This window comes from Lactuca serriola, chromosome 5 (assembly GCF_051521515.1).
Source record: "Lactuca serriola cultivar US96UC23 chromosome 5, Lser_US96UC23_V15, whole genome shotgun sequence".
Taxonomy (NCBI): Eukaryota; Viridiplantae; Streptophyta; class Magnoliopsida; order Asterales; family Asteraceae; genus Lactuca; species Lactuca serriola.
The window spans coordinates 325,613,147-325,639,897 of record NC_136412.1 but is presented as its reverse complement, the minus strand read 5'-3'; the positions used below and the strand labels follow the sequence as shown (position 1 = coordinate 325,639,897).

The 26,751-nt window shown below is 35.5% G+C and overlaps 1 protein-coding gene across 4 annotated transcripts; it reads right to left on the bottom strand.

Annotated features, from left to right (window-relative positions):
• Positions 1 to 594: 594 nt before the first annotated feature.
• On the bottom strand, positions 595 to 11,974 carry LOC145055145 (uncharacterized). Of its 4 annotated transcripts, XM_079003436.1 has the most exons (5): positions 11,741 to 11,974; positions 11,079 to 11,146; positions 2,234 to 2,516; positions 1,029 to 1,298; positions 595 to 882 (listed from the first exon to the last, which is right to left on the bottom strand). In XM_079003436.1, exons 3-5 carry the CDS (start codon positions 2,264 to 2,266, stop codon positions 865 to 867), a joined length of 321 nt encoding a protein of 106 aa, XP_078859562.1. In that variant the 5' UTR covers positions 2,267 to 2,516; positions 11,079 to 11,146; positions 11,741 to 11,974; the 3' UTR covers positions 595 to 864. The 4 variants fall into 4 exon arrangements, 2 of the variants coding, with proteins under 2 accessions (XP_078859562.1, XP_078859563.1); XR_013685088.1 differs by lacking the exon at positions 2,234 to 2,516; XM_079003437.1 differs by lacking the exons at positions 11,079 to 11,146; positions 11,741 to 11,974 and having other exon boundaries at positions 2,234 to 3,557.
• Between the last annotated feature and the right edge of the window lie 14,777 nt (positions 11,975 to 26,751).

Sequence of the window (26,751 nt, the reverse complement as noted above, 5' to 3'; positions counted from 1 at the left end):
GGTTTATTCAAAGGTTCTGGCACATATCTGCCTTTGTTTTTCCATGAAGTCCTTTCAGACAAACCTACCGTTTCGTCAACATTGTCGATGGGGGCAGACCAGAAGAACTCGTCGCAACCATCAACATTGTCTTCGTTTACAATGGCTGTGAGTTCAGCAGTCTGATGTTCGGTTACGCCAGTGACCTTATACACCTGATTTGGAGTGGTTCTAACTTTTTGATATACGACTGCCTTCTCTGCAAGGATCGGGGACTTTTGTTGGGACAAACGAGCAAACTCCACTGAATTTTCTGAGATGAGATTCTTGTGGTTTTCGGGTTCACTCTTGACAAATTCTGAGCAATCAACTGTGTCCTCTACAGAAATTTCACTCATATTGTCGTCCTCATTAAGCTCAGATGCATTTTCAACATCAATTTTATTTTCTGAGCTCAAGTTGGCGTTTAATGAGTCAAATTTTTGTATGGTTTCGGTCCTCAGTTTCAGTTTATCATTTTCATCCAAAATGTTTTTAAGCATGTCCTTATGGTCCTTGGACTTAATGAAAGATTCGATTTTGTCCAGTCCATACATATAAGTCGGATTAACTTCCTCAGACGAAATAACACATTTATAATTATACGCTTCAACATCAATTTCATCCTCCTTAAACTCAAGGAAGGGTAAAATCATGCGATGAATCTTTTGTCCTATTTCACAATCCAAATGAAGCTGAGTGATATTAGTGTAAAGACGTTTAGCAATCAAACAAAAAACATTTCGCTGTTTTAAAAGCTTTAAATTGTCTCTTTGCAAATAAATGTTTTCATCTTTTGTTTTGATTAACTCCGACTCCTTCAGTTCGATCCACATCCTCCGTTCCTCACTCTTCGAAGACAACCTGTTTAATTGGTCAGTTAGGTTAGAATTGGTGACTCGAGTTTGAGTTAAACTACTGTCTAGATGAGAGATTCTTGAATTAACATTTTTTAATTCCTTTTCGTATGAGCATTGTGGGACTTTGAATGAAACAAAAACGGATTGTACCTTCTTGATCAGTTCATCAAGCTCATTGAACTGCACGCTGAGCGGTTTAGCTGTAAAGCACAAATTCTGTTGCTCCTTCGTGTCTTCACTCCCACCATCCGTGTTGTATCCCCTCATCTGAGATACGTCGGACACCATCAAACATTTTCCACCACTGCTCTCTTCTTTCGCCACATAAGCCTTTCCATGAGAAGGCTTCCTTACTTCATCATCTTCAGAGTCGGTTGACCAGACCTCCACGCCGCCGAACTCATCATCCGCTACCGAACCCTGCACAATTAAAGCATTCATAGAAGGGTTAGCAGTAGATTTCTTCTTCCTGATCTCATCCAGCTTTTTCTGCAACAAAGCTTCTTCATCTATTTATTATATTAATGACCTTCTTCATCTATTAACATTGATACAAAAACATAAGCATAAACTAGTTATTACAGGTCTTACATCTATTTATTATATTAATGACCTTAAACTCTTTAAATCTCTTAGCAGATATCATTATGCTTGTAACTTTGTAAGTTAGCTTGGGAGCATGGTGAGCACAATAATAGATTTAAAGAGATTTAACGATATTTATACAAAACTAATGTCGAAAGTATTCAATCTTAGTCTTATATTGACTGCATCATCGATACCTAATAACTACGTAAATATAGTATTTTAAATCATACAAACTCCGATCTTGACATTCTATATCGACAAATTCATATTTTCGAGAAAATCAACTTTTGTTTAGATTGTTTTTTGGCTAACGAACAACCAATCTTCATTTCACTTTTTATGACAAACGTTTCCATGTAGGGTTGAACGTGAAACTTTGAAAAATAATCTTTTATTTATATTTGCAGGCTCGTCAGCACGACTACTACAACTTTTGTTACAATTATTTATCCTAAATAATCTTTTATTTTTACACTTTATTTCAACATTTCAACAATAAATTTTATAATAAGTATTTCTATTATAGCTAATAACTATCATATTCATCAGTTTTAATTTTTCAATAAAATGAATAATTATAACTAAAATCACTTAAAACGTATAGCCCTAACTTACAGGTTGTTACATGTTGGAAGATGATGGTTTCTACAAATCAAACGCAACAGAAGCAAAATCAAAACTTTTATCATTATATTGTACCAAGGGTCACAAGTTCATGACTAAATGCAACAAAACTTAAATCACTGAGAGATGGTGGAATGGTATACCGAGCCCAAAAAATGTTGTTGTTCAGCAAACATAAACAAAGTTATCGAAGCCTATAAAGAGAATCTCATCAATCCAAGGGGGGTCCATGACGTGGCGATGCCGTGCATGTCGTCTAAAATGTTTTATCATGTCTACGACGTGGCCAAAGGTCTCCACGTCGTGGTGACTGGTGACTTGGTTGACCGTTGACTTTTGACCAGCTTGGCCTGGGTCAAACTTGCAGGATTTGGGTTGTTGATTGCAGATGACCCGGATTTCAATATCGCAACAGAAAGCATAACGCTAAAAATGAAATTATAATGTAACTACTGGTATGATTTTCAAAGAACAATCTTCTAATATGAAAAAATAAAATTTATAAGAATATAAACCGTTAACTAAATTAAACAAGTTCTTTTTTTTCCAAGTGTAATGGCTTTTATAGAATAAAAACAATATTTATAATGTCAAAAGTATGTCTGAATAGCTTGGAAAGAATATGTTACATTTGTTTGATTTTCAAACAATATAGTGATGTACTAAGAAAAATACTAAAAGTACATTGTCTTAATAAGTGTAAAATTTTAAATTACAATCTCTTCATAGTCTAGATTTTCAAAGTGCAATAAAAACAACTAAAACTACAATGCCTTAAAAGGTTACATTTTGATAAAGCTATAACAGAAAGTATAATGTTATGGATGGTTGGATACTGCAAGCATGACGTCTTAATGGCAAAAAAAAAGTACAATACTATTATAATTGGTTAGATTTTGAATGTATAAGGTCTTAACAAAAAAAAAACTATTATATCTTAATGCATTACTATTATTGGTATCCGAAAATAAATAACTTTAGTTTTTCAATGTAAAATGTCTTTAATAGGAAAAAATGTAAGCACGATGTCTTAATGGTCTGATTTTGAAAGTATAATTCTATAGTTGATTATATTTTCAAACTCAATTGACTTTATAAGAAAAAAAATAATCAATTTGGATTTCTTAATAGAAAATATAAAGAAAAGTTCGATGATTAATTTGGTAAACAAAAAAAAGTATGGAGAGAAAAGTTTAGCATTTCAAAATACAATGTCTAAAGAGATTAGATTTTAAAGAGCGATGTCATAACATGTTAGATATTGAAAGAATAACATTACATTTGAAAGTATCATGCTAAAATTTGGAAGATTTCAAAAGTACAATGTATTGCTATCTATAATTGTATCCACAATGAACAAGTTTAGAATTTAAAAAAAAAATGATAATAGGTTTCATGTTGAATGCATAATGCTCTAACTAAAAATCAAATGTAATTATCGAGTTTGTTTTTAAAGTACAAAGTCTTATTAAGGAAAAAACTAAAATGTCGTGATAAAAAACTTTTAGATATACAATGTCTTAATCTGTTAGATTTTGAACGTATAATATCTTAATAAAGCTATTACTGCGTAGCCAAATTATGAAAAAAAAAGGTACATTGTGTTGTAATTGGTTAGATTCCAAAAAATTCAATGATGCTTAAAAGTGGAATGACAATATCAAGAAAAAAAGAGGTATAATGTTTTAACATATTATATTTAGAAGTTAAAAAGTTATAACAAAAAATAAGTTATAGAATGTCTTGACAGAAAAAAGATACATCTGTCTTAAATGGATAAAACTTGCTATAAATAGTAACCAAATTAAAACATGTTTAGTTCTTCATATTAGAAAGTATTAAAAAGATTAAAAAAAAAAGGAACCAAATTCAAACATGTTTACTTCTTGAAGACACAGAAGTTAACATCTTAACTTATTGACTATTTTGACCTTCTAGAATCTCCTCCATTGATATTTTCCACATACCAAACACAAAATCCCTAAAACTTGACCACTTTATTTATCTAGAAACCAATTTTTGTAAAACACAATACTTCCTGATGAAAGAAAGTTAACATCTTAATTGACTGACAATTTTGACCTTCTAGAATCTGTCCCATTGACAATTTCACAAGAGTAAACACACAATCCCAAATAATATCTTATCCCTTTAATTTATTTATACATTAGTACTGATTGACTACTTTGACCTTCTAGAATCTCTCCCATTGACAGTTTCACACACTAAACACAGAATCTCTAGATTCCAACTCTTGTAATAATAAACTACACTTGGTGAAGAGAAAGAAAATATATTAAATATGTTGGATTTTGAAAATAGTTATAATGTTGTAATTGGTAAAAATTTAATTATAAATTATACAATGTTATAATAGAAAAATAAATTAATTAAATGTATTGACATAAATGAGATAAATTTTGAAGTGCTATATGTATGACTCAATAGATAATTAGATAAAATGTCTTGAAAGATTGGACTTTGAAAGTATGATGTTAAAATTGGACTCAAAGTATTTTATTTTTAAAACAAGTGTGTATTTTCAAAATGCAAAAACTAAAAGTAGATTTGATAGGGAATGTTTAATGAAATACATGAAATTATAATTCCCATAACCGGTTAGATAATAAAACTACAATGTCCAAATATGAAATATCAAAAATCTCTTATACGAATAAAATGAAAGTAAAACCTATAAGCAGTAACTAAAATATAACAAGATTACATTTTCAAAGTGAAATGCCCTAAAAAGGTATTAGAAGTACAATGTCAATATGTTAGGTAGATAATGTATATAATGTCGTAATAAAGAGTAAAAAGCTGGAATTGGTTAGATCTTCAAAATATTATGTCTTAAAAGGAAAAAAAAATGAAGATATAATGCTAGAATTGGTAGATTTTCAAACTAGAATGTGTTTATTGGAAAAAAAAATACTGAAGATACAATGTCTTAAAATATTAGATTTACAAAATGCAATGTGTTAATATGTTAGAACTTAAAATTACATTGCTATAGGAAAATTAGTTAAAAGTAGGAGGCTAAAGTACAACATTAAAAAAAATAGGTTTGATGTGAAAATCATAATGTTGTACATAATGTACAATCTCTTAATAGAAACAAATAAGTAAAAGTATAACACTATATTTGTAACAAAGTAACAAATACAAAACATATTCTAAGAGAAAAAAAGAGGTACAATGTTTTAATATGTTAGATTTGGAAGTTAAAAAGTTATAACGAAAAACAAGTTATACAATATCTTAGATAGAAAAAAAAAATATACATTGTCTTAGAATAAAAAAAAATGTTATAGATAGTTACCACAATCAAACATGTTTAGTTAAAATGTTAAATTTTGAAAAACAAAATTACTGTTAAGTCAAATAAAACCAAACAAGTTTAGATTTTGAGATTCCAAAGTCTTACTGGGAAAAAGAATAATAGAAAAATATCTTAATAGGTTGGATTTTAAAACTACTCATTAGTGTTTAGATTTTCAATGTGTATACATGAGAAAGTAAAGAAAAAAAAGTATATGATACATATTTGATAGGAAACAAGATAGAAAGAAGACAACCCTAATACCATCTTATCCCTTTATTTATACATTGTTACTGATTGACTATTTTGACCTTCTAGAATCTCTTCCTTTTGAGAGTTTCACAATATAAACACACAATCTCTAATACTACAAGACCCCTTCACTTATACATAATACACTAGACTACAAACTAACTCATGTAACAAACTACACTTCCTGAAGAGCAAAAAGTTAACATCTTAACTGGTTGACTATTTTGACCTTCTAGACTTTATCGTATTTAAAGTTTCACACACTAATTACACACCTGACCCCTTTACTTACATACCTGATCCTTTTACTTACTTTACTCTAGCCTAGTCTCTGAAAACTAACTCTTGTAACAGACTATACACTTCCTCAAGAGAAAAAAAAAGTTAACATCTTAAGTGATTGACTATTTTGACATTCTACAATCTCTCCCATTGACATCTTAAGAGAAAAAAAGTTTAACATCTTATTCTGTTGACTTTTCAAAATGACATGTCTTTATAGGAGAAAAAAAAACTAAAAGCAAAATGTCTTGCTAGGTTTCATATTGAAAAAATAATGATAATTATGAAATCAGAATACTATCATTACTTTATATTTACCAAAGATATGTGTCTATTTATTAAAAAAAATATATTAACAGGAAAGAAAGGTCAAAGTATAATGATACAAAGAGTAACCAAAATCAAACTAGTTTCGATAGGTCAGATTTTTAAAGTACTATATTAAAACTGTTTAGATCTTGAAAAGAAAATTTAAAGTATAAATTTACAAGTGGAAACCAAGATCAAGCATTTTAGATTTTCAAATTGGCCTCTGTAAGAAAAAAAATAAGAGAAAAATAGCATATAGTCTTAATAGGTTATATACATCTTAATTGATTGACTATTTTGACATTCTAGAATCTCTCCCACTGACAATAAACACAAAATCCACCACTTTATTTATACATTAGTACTGATTGACTACTTTGACCTTCTAGAATCTCTCCTTTAATTATACTAATTAGCATAGCCTTTATAAACTAACTCTTATAACAAACTACACTTTATGAAGTGAGAAAGTCAACATCTTAACTGATTTGACTGTTTTCAGCATCTTGAATATCTCCCATTCACAATTTCACACATTAAGGGTTAAGAATACACTAGCCTAGTCTCTTGTAACTGACTACAATTCCTGATTGACTATTTTGACCTTTTAGAACCATATAAGAAGTTCATATCAAGAAAAAAAATGTTAGCTACACTGTTTTTAAAGAGTAATATATTCATAAGAAAAAAAAAGTTAACAGTACAACGTTAAAATATGTAAGATTTTCATAATAAAGAGCTACAAATGTTAACCAAAATCAACCAAGTTTAGATTTTCAAAATACAAAATCTTAATACGTTGGATTTTCAAAATACGATAATAATGGTATAAATTAGTAATAGGAATGAAAATATAGAAGTATGATGTTACGAATTTTAAAGTACAATGCCTTAATAAGAAAAAAGAGAAAAATATCTTCATAGGTCAGATTTTAAAAGTACTAATTTAAAATTGTTCAGATTTTCAAAGTAAAGTGTCTATGTGTAAATTGTTTAGATTTTCAAGGTAAAACGTTGCTAGGTAGAATCTTTTACAAGTGCACTGTATTAATAAGAAAAAATGAAGTTAAAATACATTTTGAAAATATAATCTTATAAGAGTCAACCAAATCAAAACAGGTTTATATTTCAAAATACGTTTTAATAGGTTAGAGTTTCAAATTGCAATGTGTTAATAAAAAAGATATAAAAGTATAATGTCTACTTAGATTTTTCAAGTACAAGAAAAAAAAAATGGAAGTACGATTTTACAAGTGATTACAAAAATCATTTTTACATTTTCAAATTACAATGTTTTAATAAGAAAAAATAAGAGAAAAATAGTACAATGTCTCAAATGAAAGTATAGTGCTACAAATGGTAGCAAATATCCAACACATTTAGATTTTCAAAGCACAATAAGAAAAAATAAATAATAAAAGGTAAAAATAGGTTAGATTGTGAAAGTATAGTATAATGTGCTTAGAATTTCTAAGTACAAAGTCTTGATAGGTAAAAATAGTGGGAATTATTATGTAATAGTTGATAACAAAAATAAAAAATATATAGATTTTCAAGATACTAATATTTAAGGAACAATAATTTTGCAAATTCGTACTCGATCAATTACTGAAAAATATGAAGCTATAATTAAGAGTGGTAAAAATTAAAAGTATGATTCTATAAATGTCTTAATAGTAAAATTTCAAAAAAGTACAACGCCTTAATTGGTTAGATGTTAAAAGGGTAATGTTATAACTGGTTAGATATTGAAGTATGTCTTAGTAGGCAAAAAGGTACAAAGTCTAAATGGATAAAGTTGAAAGTGTGATGCTATAATTGGTAAAAGAAAATCAAACAAGTTTAGCTTTTCAAAATACAATGTCTTACTAGGTTAGATTTTTTAAATGAATAGTCATTGTTTTAAACAAAATACAATATCTTAAAAGGAAAAAAAAGGAGAGTGGCATCTATAAAGATATGATTTTTAAAGTATGATGTTATAATTGGTTAAATTATCGATGGGAAATGTCTTAATAGAAAATAAGCAAAAAGTTCAATGTCTTAATAGGAGGAGAAATGAAAATATAATGCTATAGCTAGTAACCAAATCATACAAATTTAGATTTTCCAAATACAATGTCTTAAATAGAAAAAAAAAAAAAAAAAAAAAAAAAAAAAAAAAAAAAGGTTAGCTTTTAAAAGTATGGTATAACAATTGGCTAAATCATCAAAGTGCAATGACTTAATAGGGAAAAAGTTAGAAGTTCAATGTCTTAATAGGAAAAAAATTGAGAGTATAATGTTGTAACTTTGATCCAAAATCAAACAAGTTTAGCTTTTCAAAGTACAATATCTTAAACTTGTAAAAAATGACAACATACCAACTTATAGCAAGGCTTTTTTATTATTAAACAATTTTTCAAGTATTAATATTAAGTCAACAAAATAGTATGTGTGAGATGATAATGATTGATAGAGGTAGAAAAGGATAAATAAAGATTAGTTATGCTACATACTTTACAATCTTTAAAACTTATATAAGATGGAGCAAAAAGTGTTTAGCCAAGTAAAGCTAACACAATCACCTTTACATGTTGATTTTTATATTTAGTAAGTTCACAGATTGAACCCTTCATTGTATTTCCAAATACAAGCTCTAGATGTTCTATTCATGCAACTAAAAACTAACTCTTGTAACAGACTATACACCTAATCCCTTTACTTTTACTCTAACCTAGTCTCTAAAAACTAACTCTTGTAACAGACTATACACTTCCTAGAGAGAGAAAAAAAATTAACATCTTAACTGATTGACTATTTTGACCTTCTATAATCTCTCCCATTGACATTTTCACATTATAAACACTATTTGATCCCTTTATTTATACATTATCTTAGCCTTTAGAAACCAACCCTTGTAAGAGACTACACTTCCGGAAGAGAGAATTAATATCTTACCTGATTGACTATTTTAACCTTCTATAAGCTGTGAAGTCTTAACCATATAAGAAGTTAGCCAAAATCAAATTTTAGATTTTTTGAAATACAAAGTCTTACTATGTTGAATTTTCAAAATGAGATGTCTTAATAGGAGAAAAAAAAAAACTAAAAGTAGAATGTCTTACTAGGTTTTATATTGAAAAAATAATGCTAAATATGAAATCAGAATGCTATAATTACTTTATATTTACCAAATATATTTGTCTATTTATTAAAAAAAAATAGTAACAGGAAAGAAAGGTCAATATATAATGATACAAAAGGTAACCAAAATCAAACTAGTTTCGATTTATAAAGTACAATGTCTTCTTATTAAGAAAATAAGAGAAATATGTTTCAATAGGTCAGATTTTAAAAGTACTTTATTAAAAGAAAGTATAATGTAGCAAGTTGTAACTAAAACAAACAAGTTTAATTTTCCAAAATACAAAATCTTAAAAGAAATAAAGAATAATAGAAAAATATATAAATAGGTTAGATTATAAAAGAACTAAGTCATAAGCGTTTAGATTTTCAATCTGCTTATATTAGAAAAGTTGTAAAAAATAAAAGCAAATGATACAAATTTGATGAAAATCAAGATAGAAAGAGAGCTTATATTAGAAAACTTGTTGAATGATTTATCACTTTCTAGGGGTGAGAATCTCTCTTATTCACAAACTCTTGCAACAGACTACACTTTATGAAGAGAGAGAAAGTTAACATCTTAACTGATTGAATATCTCCCTTTGACAATTTCAGACATTAAAGGCACAGCTGACCCTGTTGTCAAACAATACACTAGCCTAGTCTCTAGAAACCAATGCTTGTAACTGAGTACAATTCCAGATTGACTATTTTGACCTTTTAGAAGCTGTGAAGTCTGAACCATATAAGAAGTTCATCAACATGAGAGATTCTCACCTGAAAAAAGCGACGAATTATTGATGGGCAATGTCTTGATAGATTTTAAAAGGGTAATGTTATAACTGGTTAGATATTAAAGTACATCTTAGTAGGAAAAAAGGTACAAGTTTAGCTATAATTGGTAAAAACAAATCATACAAGTTTAGCTTTTCAAAATACAATGACTTACTAGGTTAGATTTTTTAAATGAGTAGTAAATGTCTTAATCAAAATACAATATCTTAATAGAAAAAACAATTGAGGGTGCATCTTAACAGATTAGACTTTTAAAGTATGATGTTATAATTGGTTAAATTATCGATGGGCAATGTCTTAATAGAAAATATGTAAAAAGTTGAATGTCTTAATAGGAGCATAAATGAAAATATAATGCTATATCTTGTAACCAAATCAAACAAATTTAGATTTTTCAAGTACAATGTCTTAAATAGGAAAAACAAAAAGGTTAGGTTTTAAAAGTACGATATAATAATTGGCTAAAGTATCAAAGTGCAATGTCTTAATAGAGAAAAAGTTAGAAGTTCAATGTCTTAATATGAAGAAAATTTGAAAATATAATGCTATAACTTTCATCCAAAATCAAACAAGTTAAGATTTTCAAAGTACAATATCTTAAACATGTAACAAAAAGTACATTGTCATTATAAGATAAGTTTTAAGAATACAATGCTATAATTGGTTAGATTTTTAAAGCGCAATAGGAAAAAATATAAAAACTACAATGTCCTAACATGGAGAAGTTTAAAACTACAATAGCTCACTAATAAGTCATGTCATGGGACACTAAGTTCTTATCCGTTGCTTCTAAATAACATTCAATGACAACATACCAACTTATAAGACAATATAGCAAGGCTTTTTTTTTATTATTACACACTTTTGCAAGTATATTAACTATTAAGTAATCAGTAAAGTAAAGTTAGGGAATTGTGTACTTTGGTATTGTATATGGATGTTTGGCTTTTTTCCAGATTGCTTAAGGCTTTAAGCTGCTCAAGTTGTCCTATTAAATAGCAACAAAATAGTATGTGTTAGATAATAATGATTGATACAGGTAAAAAAGAATAAATAAGAAATACATTAAATATTAACTAATGGAGTCTCCACAATCACATAAGCCACAAAAAAAGATGCGACTAAAACATCTTGATCAGAAAAAATTGGGTTTTCAAAAGAATACTGACAGAATCTGAATAAGGACCTTCTCAAACCATACAGACACACCAGAACTATCAAATGAGTAACGATAACACAAAAACACATCCTGAAACAAGCCCAAAACCTACCTGCTAAATTAAACTTTAAAAAACAAACAAGGAAGAAGAAGATGTGAAGAGCCCCAACAAATAGATCATCAAAACCACAGAAACATCTTGTGCAGGATTTAATTAAAAAACCCGTCATGGATTAGTTGAAGAAGAAAACAGGGTAAATACGAGAGATCCCGTTGAGAATAAAGAGAAAAGAAAACAATATTCAACACTGGATTTTTTCATACCCATACATTAGTTTTAGTTTTACAGATGAAATTAGTCAAATTACAACATCTTAAAACCCTAGAGAAATAAAATGGAAAACAATAAGAATGAAAACTTACAGCGATCTTCACAGTTTTCTTTGATTAGTGAGCATTTTGGGAATCCGAGGGGTTTGAGTCTGTTGAGAGCAGAATGACTGAATAAGTATGCATAATGCAAAATAACGGACCAGACCTTTCGAGTTCCAACAATTATTTTTATCTCCGGCGAAGATGGCGGCGTTTGCGTGTCGGAAGCTGGTGTTACATGGATCGATATATACAGGTACCCGGGGGTATCTGCGTATGTATAAATGCGCGAATACAGACGGGCTCTTTTTTATTTCCAACGGTTATCTATAAAAACTTACCAAAATTAAGACTTTTTAAATCTATACTAATAAATAAAACCCATTTTCTGCCACATGTCATGTCCTCATTGATTTGGACACATGACATTTTAATAGATTTTTAGAATTTATTTATTTTCATATGTAATTTTCTGATTTGTTCACATATCATAACTTATTTCGGTTATAATATTGAGAGAAATAAATGTTTCCTTAAAAAAGAATTGATATGTTTCCTTAAAAAAGAATTGATATATTTATAATGTAATAAATGTCATAATTAATGAGTGCTCTAAAATTGATATTGATATTAAATTTAATGTTTAAATATTGATATTAAATTTTTATTTTTAATAAACCCGTGTATTATACGGGTCTTACACCTAGTTACTAATTATTAAAAAAATATGTTGGGTGGTAAAAGTTGAAGGATATTTTGATTTCTCTTATTAAAAAGCAACATCTTAAATCATTTAAATAATTATTTTCGAAGAGCAACATTTTAAATTATTAATTAATTTATTTATAGAAAGAACGTAAATTTCTTAAGATGCTCACCTTTTGTTTTTATTATAAAAGCAACACTAAATAACTAATATTTATAATTAATCTTTTATATTATAATAATGTTTTAGCATCTCGACATTGCAATGTTGCAATAAAGTTGCATTTGACTTGTATCTAACATCTACAATTTATATTGCTTTTATTGAATTTGACCAATAATTGTAACAACTCAATCTTTTTTAGAAAATAAAAATGATGTTAAGATATCAAATTAAATAATTTAATTGTAGACAAATTTATATCCATGATCAGTCGATAGGTTATTATTAAATAGTTAAATATTCTGCTGTTTTAAAAAAAAAAAAAAGTTAAATAATATCATTTTAACAAATAAAAATTGATTAAATTTAAGTTATGATGACGGAAGGTGTTTAGAATATGACGATGTGAAATCAAACGAGTTAAATCGAATATATTTATTATAGATATTATTTATATTTATCAAATGGTTTATAGTCTAACGGTATTAAAAATTAACAGAAAAAGTGCCCCTCCGCCAGATTGAGTGCTCAAGTCTCGCGGTGAAAACAAAATATGTAAATTTAGGAGTAAGATGGTGGGTATATGTTAACCGTTTTAAAAAATATCATTTATATTTAAATTATTGAAATATATATGTATTATATTTTAATCCCAAATGGAAAAATTACTAACAAGTAATTCCATCATTTTAATTTATCCTCTACACAAATACACATCTCTTTTTAAGCGATGCAAACATCAAGATTATTGGGTGAGGTGTTGGTATTTATAGTGGCGATGGTTATCATGCGAGTAAAATACAATCATGAGTGTATGTAAGTTGTGTCTTTGAGTCAACAAGATAAATTAGGTGTATGCGAGTTAATTTTATGCAAAAGGAATGAGAGTGATGATGGTTGTTTGTGTAAACTATTAGCATACACTACAACATAAAGCACCCATAGGTAAAATAAGCCAACAAAAAATAAGGGTTTCCAACTAACTAGAGATGAATTTTGGTTTGTCTGTGTTCAACTTTTAATGGTTATATTAAGAGGCAACCTCTAAGTCAGACATATAAAGAGCGTTTGGTTCATTTTATTTTGTCCTCTTAATTTGTCAAATGGTCAATATTTTCCTTTAAACCATTCATATATCAAGTTGTCTCTAAACCATTCATATGCTAATTTCCACCCACTACTCTTGCCTCATAACTCTTATTGATTCCTCTGACCATCATAGTCATCTTCATCACAAAAATTATCGTCTCTAACAATAGCTACTTTCAAAATCGACACCTCCAACCATTGCTACTTTCAAAATCGATGCTTCCAACTCCCATTGCTTTCAAAATCTACGCCACTTCTTCGCAAAAAATTATGCATCTTCATCCCAACATAAATCAATATGAGTGCGTTTAGTTTAGTTGGTAAGTTTTCATAAGGATTTTTTGAACTTGCTAGATGGATCAAATAATTTGTTGTGGTTCAAGAACTTTGTAGTCTGGTCATCTATTTTGAACCCCCCCCCCCCCTCCTCTTATCAAAACCTTTGTAGCTTGAAGTTCTGATTTTTTTTCAAAACTTTTTTAATTTTTATGCTTCAAAGAGATAAAGAATCTGAAGTTTGTAATTAGAATTTTATAAGAATTTCTTAAATGCAAGGGTAAAATAGTAATGTTTTCATTCATCAACGTTACAAACAACATGTTGGTGAATTGTGTCACCAATATCATTTAAGTGTAATGAAATGAACTTGTTGATAAATGTAATCTTGATAAATATTAAACAAGTAATGGTGGTGCAGAGTGCACACTTGTTTGAGTTTATCTTGATTTAAAATACACTATTATTTAGGGGCTAAGCCCCTCCACACGGGTCCGAGGGCAGCACCAATGGCCAGTCCAAAGGTTTTTCATGCCTGGGACGAAACGGTTACAATAATGCCCCAATTTTTATGTCCGTTGAAATACAACAAACGAATACAAAATCAACAATGTAACAACTTTTTTACTTAAAAAACTCATACAAACTAAATGTTTCAAATCCCTATGTAAACATATCTTCATGCATTTCGTAAAGCCAAAAATATTAGTTATGCTCTCATAGTGGAGACTAGCTAGCTTAAAATTAAAAATCAATATTTCAAATATATGAGCCATTAAATATTTACCACTCTTGTTAAATGGTAAATATGACTTTATTTGAAATGGAACTAAAGGGACTAAAAAAACCCAAAATTTCAACTAGGCCTAAGAAAACAAACACAACATGCAACAATAAAAGAACCACAACAAAATCATCACAAATCAAAACACTAAAAAAATTATGAAATAGAATGCAAGCCAACATCTTGAGAGACTACCAACTACCAACTACCCAAAATCCAATCCTAGATGATTAAACCTAAAGCAAATTTCTAAACTATCATCAAACTTTGGGATGGAATACCCACACCAAATGCAATCCAAACCTAATAAAAACTTAAAAACAAGAGAAGCCAGTCCAACCAACCCAAAACTATAATAAACTTTTTGTCACGATCCAAAATAGCAATTAACAAATGATTAAATAGTAAATATGGTCATGTACACAGTAAAGTTATGTACATAAGCCCAAGGATTTTACAAAACTAGGACCAAATATATATATATATATATATATATATATATATATATATATATATATATAACAGATTAGACCAAAAACCCCACTTAGTATCTAATTTCCATAGATTACTAAACAATAATTACTCAAAAAAAGCTAAAACAAGATATAAACTAACAAGACAAATATTACATGCCCTTTCTTCATTAAACTCCCTTCGATTATTAATCCTAAAACGTGATAAAAACAGTTAAAAAAACGATTTTGGTCGAATACCACTAATCATACTACCAAAAAAACACACATTTATAAGACTATAAAACATTAAACAATAATTTTATAAACTAAAACCAAACAAAAGTTAAAACGGTAACAAATAAACAATGAAAGTTGAAATCTTTAAACAATAAAAACAGCACACGGTATGTATTTGAAAAACAACATCGGATAATTATCACAAAGTTCGACGTTTTATGTAATTGAAAAGCTATATTTATTATCCTTTATAGGTTTTCTTCTAAATTTAACCAAAAATTCAAAAAGCTTTTCGGTTCATTTGTTGGTTGTTTTGATGAATATGCACTACTGAGAAGTGAGAAGTAAATAAAACCAATGAACGATAACAAAATAAACATGAAGGAAGTTACGTTGGTGACTAAGAACAAGTGAAAACATCTAGGCACCGATTTTGAAGAAGAAAATGAGGTAGAAAGAGCGAGATCTGAAGATATATCGACTTTGAGAATATACAAAACATAGTTTAGAATTTAATGCAAGAAGGATGTTCAAAGCAAGTGACTTTGAATATGAGACTTCATGGAATGTTATCCATTAGAATACTCTGTAATGACTGTTGACAAGTCTTTGTGACTTTGTGCATAATCATTATAGAGGACCAGTGCATATAAGTTTACAACCTAACAGATTTCGGCAAATGGCAGGAATTTGGAATTTTTTACATTTATGATAAGAATTTGGGACTGTGAAATGAGAATCATTGGAATTATGTTCAATCGATCTATTTCACAAAGTAAAGATCATAGACAAACTTAGTATGCATACTTGGTGTATGGTATAACTAATGTTTAGACAAACATAGTGTACATACTTGGTGTATGGCATGACTAGTGTTTAGAAAACATAGTGTACATGCTTGGAGCATGGGACAACTATTGTTTTAATTCAAGTATAAAGTTGATAGTTTGAAACAATATGCAATGAATAATGTGTAATCAATTTGGTGATAAATAAAAGGTGTTTTATTTATATCCATAAGTTCTGAGACCATATTGGATTCGATTATTCTTGTGTTTCACTTTGCATGTTTTGACTTCCAAAATAACTAGGTTATTCTTTCCAAATGACTAAGTTATTCAAACCACCCACATTCGATAATACATTGGAAGTAAGTATAAAGGTAAGACTGTCATGAATGGGTCTGTAGTTTGTCTGGGACAAAGGGGCTACAGTGTTCATGAGTACTCCTGGAATAAGGGATTCGAGTACTGGATTCAACCCACGCTCGTTTGAATCACTTCATGGATTTCATCACGAGTGACCATGAGACGATAATATATTATATTCTTCAAACCTAGAGATATGAGTTGTTACTATGAGTTGATTATACATTGATTGCGCTAAAACGCATTAGTAACTCGATGTTATAAAACGTGCCTTTGTGTATGATTCAACAAGTAGTAGAACAAGCCATATGAGTTGAAGTTTATCCATTCCTTTTACCTTCGGGATAAAAGCGATATATGTGGGCCCCTCGATGATTTAGTGATGACACATGTGAGTGCTTGGCCAAGCCAGGACTGAATTGATTTGTTCAATCAGTCAGTCGTCATAAATCGGAAATCGAGAAACAACAAATGGACAGATAGAATGATTATAATCCATGTCTCAGTCCGTATGATATCTAGAATGGAGGAATATATGATCCCTTATCTAATGGACAAGTCATTGACAAAGGTCAGAGTTCATCGGCGAGGTCAGAGTTCAACAACAGCTTTTAAGAGCTACGATTGTTGATCGGTTCCTGAAGTCACACACAATAATAGTTTTAGACTTATCCAAGTGGGAGACTGTTGGATTAGTGTCTGAGTCCATAACTATATTTGGTATGTACTTGACCCGATTAGCATGGTCCATTTGGGTTGCATGACATCATGCATTTGGATAGACTAAAATGAGAGAAATAACACTTAAGGTTTATTAATATATTATAAGTTCTAATATATTAATAAGATTGTTTAATTAGTATTGATCAAGAATTAATTTGGAATTAATTAAGTGATCAAAAGGAGACTAATTAAATATGTGGGTTGATTGTGTAAATCATCCATACTTGTATAGTGGGCTAATGCTCCATGGATTATCAAGTTGGGCTAAAACCCATAGGATGCTCCATGGTGTTTTTGTACCAGTGGATCATGGAAATGAAAGGCCATGACAATTAGGGTTTACATGGTGTAACCCTAGTTGTGACACACTATATAAACATCTTATTCTTCCCAAAAATCGGCGACTATGTGTGAGTGGTGAGGGCTAACCGATCTCATGAAGTGTATCATTTCTCTCAAGTTATTCCAAGTGTATTTGATGTTGTGTGAACCATTTGAGGTGTCACACTTGGGGCATTAGGCTTTTGATCTCCATGGAATCAAGCTACAACAAAGAGGTATGTATTCTATCTAGTTTTGTTATCCTGATACATATGATTGTATGTTAGTTAGCAAAATACCTTGGAATATTCATATTTGCATGTATAATAGAGAAAACATAGATCCAAGGTATTTAGGGTTGCATGTACACTTAGGAGTGTTAGAATGCTCAAAACCCAACACGTACCCCTCATACGCCAAGCGTACGAGGCCTCGGATCCACGATCACCCCTCCGTAGTATGCTAAGTGTACCATGTGGTACGTCATGTACACACTCATAAAACGATACATAAACACTAAACAAACACACTCATCACCCTACACCACTCATACAAACACCACCACCCAACGCCACCTTCAATGACCCAAGACCTCCCTTATTCCTCCATTATCAACATCCTTAACAACTGCAAATGTAATAAAAAGAGATAAAAGAATGGGTTGCGATCGATTCATAAAGGAAGTAAAAGAGAACTATGATCGAGTTTAGAAGAAGGAGGAGGGTGTAACTTTGGGTGACCACCTTAACCCAATTGTAACATCTCAAAAATCACAACAAATTTAAAATTTTCAAAACAATCCATTTACTAAAAAGAAGTGTTTATAATACCATTGTTTCCACAACATTATTTAAAATAAGAGTCCCCCAAGATCAACAACATAAAACCAAGGATGTGTACGGTCACGTCTTCGCCTTGCCATGGTCCTCCGAAGTACCTTCAGTCTATCTAGACCGCCCTGGGTATCTTGGCCTTCAACATAAAGCAGGACCGCCTCAACTCACTATACCATCACATATCAACATATACAACATATACCATAATAATCAATAGCTAGCATATACAGGTAGTCATACAGATCTAACAGATCACTTGTAGCACCTGGTTCTTGGTACGTATTCTTGTATTTAATTCTTTTAATGATTTGCAATTTTTGCCTTGGACTCGGCGAGTCGATGGACTGATTCGCCAAGTAGAAGCGGGATGAGACGCGGAGTTTAAGCTGTGGACTCGGCAAGTCGGGTCCCGGACTCGACGAGTAGACATTGTCTGGACAAAAACCCTAATCTAGGGGTTTGCACCCTATTTAAACAACCTTATGCAGCCTCCATCACTCTTTTATGCTCCCAAACACCCCTCACTGAAACCCTAGCCGTTTTTGAAGCAACCTAAGCCTTGTTAGTGGATTTTGGTGCTTGTGATCTTAAGAAGGAAGGAGAGAAGCTTGAGGAAGCAAGTAGAGACCAAGTGAAACTGAGTTTGTGCATCTTCTTCAGCTCATTGAAGGTAAAAAGCTATAACCTTGCTCATTCATTTGTTAGATCCCTCTTTAGGGAGGTTTAGGGCTTTTATGAGCTATTTTTGGTGGCCAACCATGTTTGAAAACATGGTTGGGGGTTTAAACTTCTTAATCACATCATGAAAGGAGTCACTAGGCAGATTTGGGTTGCTTTTGCACCCATGAAAGGTCCCATGTGCCATATGAGTTTGTTTTATGTCCTTTTGAGCTCAAAGTCCCATGTAAGCACGTAAAGTTTGTAACTTTACATGCTAGATCGATTGTAGAAGCTTGGATCTATCTTTTGATCAAAGGATATACATCAGAAACCAAAGATTTAGGGTATAGACGTGACCAACTCTGTGAGTCCATTCTTGGACTCGGCGAGTCTAGGGGGTTCTATCCCATTATGTTGAGGGTCGAAAGGACCCAGTTGAGTGTGGAAAGGTTTTAAGGGGGTCTCCGGGGAGTGACCCAACGTTCTGGACTAAGCCATTGATCTGAAAGTTCATGGGACTCGGAGAGAGCATGAAGGTGCTCGGCGAGTCCAGGGTAATCTTCATAGAACTCGACGAGTTGTTCATCAACTCGGCGAGTCGAGGATAGAACGTGTTCATCGGATGAAGATTAACTCGGCGAGTTGTTCATACAACTCGGCGAGTCGGATGAAGGACCATTGAGTATCAGTTAGGAAGTGAACTTGTCAAGTCAATTCCTAACTCAACGAGTAGAGACGGGAGTAAGGACAATCAACTGGATATGGACTCGACGAGTTGGCAAGCCAACTCGGCGAGCCGGGTCAACTGGAAGTTGACTCTGACTTTGACTTGACTTTGGTTTGGAATCAGTCAGGGGTAAAATAGTCATTTTACCATGGGAATAGTATCAATGTCTGATTAAGTGTTTTATGGAAATATAGCCGGGGGATCACCGGAGCAGCTGTTAGACATTTGCGGATCGGCTTTTCAGCAGCCAACCTTTTGAGGTGACTTACCTTCCAGTAGGGGTGGGTCTAAGGCCACAATGCCGGCCCACCAAGTAGGAGTATTTTAGAAGATGATTGTCTTTGTGATAATTATCTTGGTATGGATACGTGTTTGGTTATGAGATATATATGTATGATATGTTACGTGTATGATAGGGATACTTTCCCCTGACAGTGGTCCTTAGGACCAAAGGGTAGTTCAGTACTCGGATATGCCTGATTGTATGCTTATACCTTGTTATTGTACGCTAGTAGTAGGGGGTGGAATAGACCCCAGTTACCGGTTGAAAGATACCAATGATGATTGTCGGTTGAAAGATACCGATGATGATTACCGGTTGTAAGATACCGATGATGACTACCGGTTGAAAGATACCGATGATGATTACCGGTTGAAAGATACCGATGGTATTGTATGGTATGTGGTATGATGGGGGAACTCACTAAGCTTTGTGCTTACAGTTTCAGTTTTTGGTTTCAGGTACCTCTTCGTCTAAAGGGAAGGAGCCGGCGGCGTAGCATGACATCACACACACATATGATTTTCCGCACGAAGTTTTCTGGGATTGTACTCTGATATGATATTTGTTTATGACGTGGGTTTCGAACATGATACATTGTGTTATGAAATGACGTGTTGGCACAGTATTTTCTAACGAATGCTTTTATGAAATTAATAATTAATTTGAAATTTTTGGGATTGAATTTTGGGACGTTACAAGTTGGTATCAGAGCCCTGGTTTGAGGGATTCGGACACACCCTCGGGGGTGTCTGGACTCAAACTAATGGACTAAAAGATTTGTTTTACAAGGAAAATGGTTTTCTAAAATCTAAAATGGGAAGTTTTAAGAAAGACAAAGTGTGTGATGCGTGTGACCGGCCGGGCTCAAGTAAGCTTTCCCCAAGATACCCATACTTGTTATGTTATGCTGTATGGTTTTGATTCAGAAAACTGCATGCTAGAATAGGACTAAGGATCTAGGAGGATTCCTTGTGTGCCTGATATATGATTCTAAGAATTGCTTGCTAGTTAGGCTAAGGATCTAAGAAGGATGCCTTATATGCCTGATGTATGAGCTGTATGCTAGGACTGTTTAGTCAGTTGTAGGATGGCCTGTGTAGGTTATGCCTGGTTTGGTTACTCAACACACGATTGCTGCTTGCTTGTGTTATGGGGGTTCTGTCCAACTTCGACTAACTAGTGAACGGATATGTAACAGTATCCGCAAACTAGTTAGGGGGACGCGGTAAGGACTCCTAATGCAGCTGATGGCGGGGAGTATGTCTGAGAGTGCCCTAGGGAAACCTAGGATGTGATCTATGGGAAGAGCATCGGTGAAAAGGGACTTGGTGAAGTCAAGGCAATCCTTGAGGAAAGCATGGATAGATGTGGAAGGTAGTATGGGCCCGTACTACTAAAAGCAGACGATCCGTACTCGATTCAAGGAAGGCCGAGATGGAACCTGGAAACTTGGAGAGTGTGTGAGACCTCTTGGGGGTATGTGTGATCCTGAGAATTGTGTTATTATTTTCAGAATGGTGGTCACACGTCATGGAGCAGGGGGATCAGGATCTGGTTCGGGATCGGGTTCGGGAGCGGGATCTGAGCATGTCGATGATGGGTTACGCGAGTTCATCGTGTCTGAGATTACGAGAGGTATCCTTGAGGCGGCCCCGGTCATTTTCAGGTCGATCAAGGAAGGGATTATCGAGCTGATGGAGGATCGCCTTCGGGCATTCATGAGTGATCTGGCGTCTAGCCAGGTGGGTACACGCACACTGTCCTTTAAGGACTTCAGTGGGAGTGCTGCGCCAGATTTTCATGGGGTGAAGGACCCCATTGCTGCTAGGAGATGGATCGCAGACATCGAGTCTGCTCAGCTGACGAGCTTCTGCCCGGAAGGGTCGAAGGTCCGTTGATTGGCGACACGTTGGGAGCCCCAACCATTGAGGCTATGACATGGTCAGATTTCACGACCCGATTCAGGGCTGAGTTTGCGCCAGCTGTGGAGCTTCAGCAGCTGGCCAGAGAGTTCTTGGATATGAGACAGGCTATGGAGACTATGGCAGAGATCACCGCCAAGTTCCGGGAGAGGGCCTTGTTGGTGCCCTAGTATGCGGGGGATGAGGATATGAGGAGGAACCGATACCATGGCATGCTACGGGCTGATATTCAGGAGCATGTTAGTTTCTCTGCTTGCCCTACCCTAGAGTCCATGATTTCCAGGGCTAGGGAGAGAGAGATTGATTTGGAGCACATACGGAAGAGGAAGGCCGCTGAGGGGCAGACGATGGGGGCTTCGGAGAAGAAGCCCTAGGGATCTGATGGTAGACTGAAAGGCCAGTCAGGGCGGGACCGCTGTGGGAAATGCGGTCGGTCACATGAGGGAGTTTGTCGCACTGGGTCGGGTTCAAGCTGCTATAAGTGCGGCAAGGTGGGAAATTTTAGCAGAGATTGTACTGCCCCTGCTTCTGCGATTCAGACATCAAACCTGATTTGCTTCCATTGCAATCAGAGGGGCCATAAAAAATACCAATTGTCCCAGGTTGACAGCAGCAGCAGCGCCGGCAGTGGCGCCAACGTCAGCGACAACACGGGTTATGGATGGCTGGAAGGTCAAGTCGGAGGCTCCAGTGGTTCGGAGCCGAGCATTTCAGTTGACAGACGAGGAGGCATGCGCTGCACCTGATGTGGTGACGAGTATGATTGTTTTCCTCTGATTTATTTGTATGATGTTATGATATTGATATGTGCTATATGTATATGCGTTTAGGATCGTTCCATGTGAACGGTATCCCAGTTCAGGTGTTGTTTGATTCGGGTGCTACCCGATCATTTGTCTCTCTTGCGCTTAGCAAGAAGTTTCCTGAGTCTTCGGCCATGTTGGACTGCTCTTTAAAGGTCGAGACTGCGAACGACCGATCAGTGCGAGCATCGGAGGTCTACCGAGATTGTGTTTTGAGGCTGTTCAAGGAACGTTACCTGGTAGACGTGGTTCCCATACCGTTGCGGGGGAACAAGGTTATTATAGGCATGGATTGGTTGAGCCTCAATGGGGCAGTGATAAATTGTGCACATCAGCTGGTACGGATCAGGACCCCAAGTGGGGGAGAGTTGGTAGTGCAGGGCGAGAGGCCACAACGAGGACCAGTTGTATGTTCAGCAGCGAGAGCTAGGCGCTACCTTCAGCAGGGTTGCGCAAGGTATATCGCGTATGTTATGGACACCTGGGAGGCGGGTAAGGCGACAGTGGGCGATGTACCCGCGATGCGGGAGTTTATGGATGTATTCCCCGAGGAGTTGCCTGGGATACCTCCGGAGAGGCAGGTGAAGTTTAGGATCGACCTAGTCCCTGGTGCGGCTCCGATAGCCAAGGCGTTGTATCGGTTGGCTCCTCCTAAGATGCAGGAGTTGTCTACACAACTGCAGGATCTGTTAGACAAAGGGTTCATTAGACCGAGCAGTTCACCCTGGGGAGCCCCGATTCCGTTTGTGAAGAAGAAAGACGGGTAGCATCGGATGTGTATAGACTATCGGGAGCTGAATAAGGTAACAGTGAAGAACCGTTACCTACTCCCGAGGATCGATGACCTCTTCGACTAGCTTCAGGGAGCATCTTGGTTCTCCAAGATTGATTTGCAATCAGGGTATCATCAGATGAGGGTCAGAGAGGAGGATGTACAGAAGACTGCTTTTCGGACACACTATGGTCATTACGAGTTTGTGGTGATGCTTTTCGGGCTCACCAATGCTCCTTTCGCGTTCATGGATCTCATGAATCGCGTGTGCCGGCCGATGTTGGATCGGTCCGTGATTGTTTTCATTGACGATATCTTAGTTTATTCCAAGACGCGAGAGCAGCATGAGGAGCACTTGTGTGAGGTTCTGAGTACTTGGAGGAGGGAGAGCTTATATGCTAAGTTCTCCAAGTGTGAGTTCTGGTTACGCAAGGTTCAGTTTCTGGGGCACCTTGTTAACCAGGACGGGATATCAGTGGATCCGGCCAAGGTAGAGGCCGTGATGAGATGGGAGGTCCCGAGGTCTCCATCCGAGATTCGGAGCTTCCTGGGATTGGCGGGCTACTATCGGAGATTCATTAAGGACTTCTCCAAGATAGCCGTACCCCTGACCAGGCTGACGAGGAAAGCCGTGGTTTTTCGCTGGGGGCTCGAGCAGCAGGCCGCATTCGAGACGTTGAGACAGAGATTGTGCGAGGCGCCAATCTTTGCCCTGCCAGAGGGCATGGAGGATTTTGTTGTGTACTGCGATGCATCCATCTCAAGGTTGGGCGCAGTGTTGATGCAGATAGGGCACCTTATTGCTTACGCTTCGAGGCAGCTGAATCCTCACAAGGCGAACTACCCGATGCTTGATTTGGAGCTGGGGGATGTTGTGTTCGCCCTCAATATTTGGCGTCATTACCTCTATGGGGTTCGTTGTACCATCTACACGGACCACAAGAGCCTGAGGTATCTTATGGACCAGCCGAATCTGAACATGAGGCAGCGTCGATGGCTCGACGTGGTAAAGGATTATGATTGTGAGATCCTTTACCATCCGGGGAAAGCCAATGTGGTGGCTGACGCGCTTAGCCGCAAGGCAGCGCCGATCCGAGATATCTGCCTAAGGATGACAGTGGTGACTCCGCTACTGGAGCGGATTCGGGAGGCTCGGCAGGAGGCTATGAAGGAGAAACATCGGAAGAGTGAGCGGATTATGGGGCAGGTTTCCTCCTTCGACTATGATAGCCGAGGGTTATTGACTCTTCACCGTAGGGTGTGGGTCCCTTATCATGGAGGCGTGCGCCAGGTTCTGATGGAGGAGGCGCACAAATCCCGGTTCTCCATTCATCCCGGGGCGACGAAGATGTATATGGTCTTCGTCTGGACTATTGGTGGCCCTGCATGAAGTGGGATGTGGCATGGTACGTGGAGCGGTGCTTGACCTGCAGGAAGGTCAAGGCCAAGCATCAAAGACCACACGTCAAGATGAAGCCGTTGGATATTCCTCTATGGAAGTGGGAAGACATCACGATGGATTTTATCACCAAGCTTCCCAGGACCGCTCGGGGAGTGGATTCGATCTGGGTCATCGTCGATCGATTAACCAAGAGCGCCCACCTTATCCCAATTTAAGAGAGCATCTAGGCCGAGAAATTGGATGATATCTATATCAGGGAGGTGGTGGCGCGGCACAGAGTGCTAGTTTCGGTGATTTCAGATAGGGATGTGCGGTTCACATCCAGGTTTTGGAAGAAATTCCACGACGAGTTGGGTACTCGTCTGCACTTCTGCACCGCCTTTCACCCGCAGACGGATGGCCAGAGCGAGCGGACCATCCAGACTCTGGAGGACATGCTACAGGCATGTGTTTTAGACTTCGAAGGTATCTGGGATACCTACCTTCCGTTGGCGGAGTTCTCGTATAATAATAGCTATCATGCGAGTATCGACCGTCCTCCCTTCGAGATGTTGTATGGGAGGAGGTGCAGGACACCGATATGCTGGGGCGAGGTTGGCCAGAGGGTCATGGGGAGCCCCGAAGTAGTGCTCAAGACGACAGAGAAGATTCAGCAGGTCCGGAGCAGGCTTTAGACTACTCAGAGTCGGCAGAAAAGTTATGTCGATAAGCGTCGATCAGACCTGGAGTTCCAGGTCGGGGATACGGTTCTCCTGAAAGTGTCGCCTTGGAAGGGCGTCATCCGATTCAGGAAGCAGGGCAAGTTGGGTCCCAGGTTTATTGGACCGTTTAGGGTTGTAGCCCGGGTGGGCAAGGTGGCGTACCGGCTGGATCTTCCAGCCGAATTTAGTCAGATCCATAGCACTTTCCACGTATCCCAGCTGCGGAAGTGCCTGGTGGACGAATCAGCGGTGATACCCTTGGAAGACATTCAGGTTGATGACAGCCTGAATTACATTGAGTGGCCTGTAGCAATCCTTGACCGGAAGTCGAAGGATCTGAGGAACAAGAGAGTGGAACTCGTGAATGTGCAATGGCAGCACCGGAAGGGGTCGGGGTGGACTTGGGAGCCGGTGGACGAGATGATGGAGCATTACCCCGAACTGTTTCAGGAGTGAGCAGCAAACTTCGAGGACAAAGTCTAAAATAAGTGGGGGAGATTTGTATCACTTGGTTCTTGGTACGTATTCTTGTATTTAATTCTTTTAATGATTTGCAATTTTGGCCTTGGACTCAGCGAGTCGAAGGACTGACTCGCCGAGTAGAAGCGGGATGAGACGCGGAGTTTAAGCTGTGGACTCGGCGAGTCGGGTCCCGGACTCGGCGAGTAGCCGTTGTCTGGACAAAAACCCTAATCCAGGGGTTTACACCCTATTTAAACGACTTTATGCAGCCTCCATCACTCCTTTATGCTCCCAAACACCCCTCATTGAAACCCTAGCTGTTTTTGAAGCAACCTAAGCCTTGTTGGTGGATTTTGGTGCTTGTGATCTTAAGAAGGAAGGAGAGAAGCTTGAGGAAGCAAGTAAAGATCAAGGGAACCTGAGTTTGTGCACCTTCTTCAGCTCATTGAAGGTAAAAAGTTGTAACCTTGCTCATTCATTTGTTAGATCCCTCTTTGGGGAGGTTTAGGGCTTTTATGAGCCATTTTTGGTGGCTAACCACGTTTGCAAACATGGTTGGGGGTTTAAGCTTCTGAATCACATCATGAAAGGAG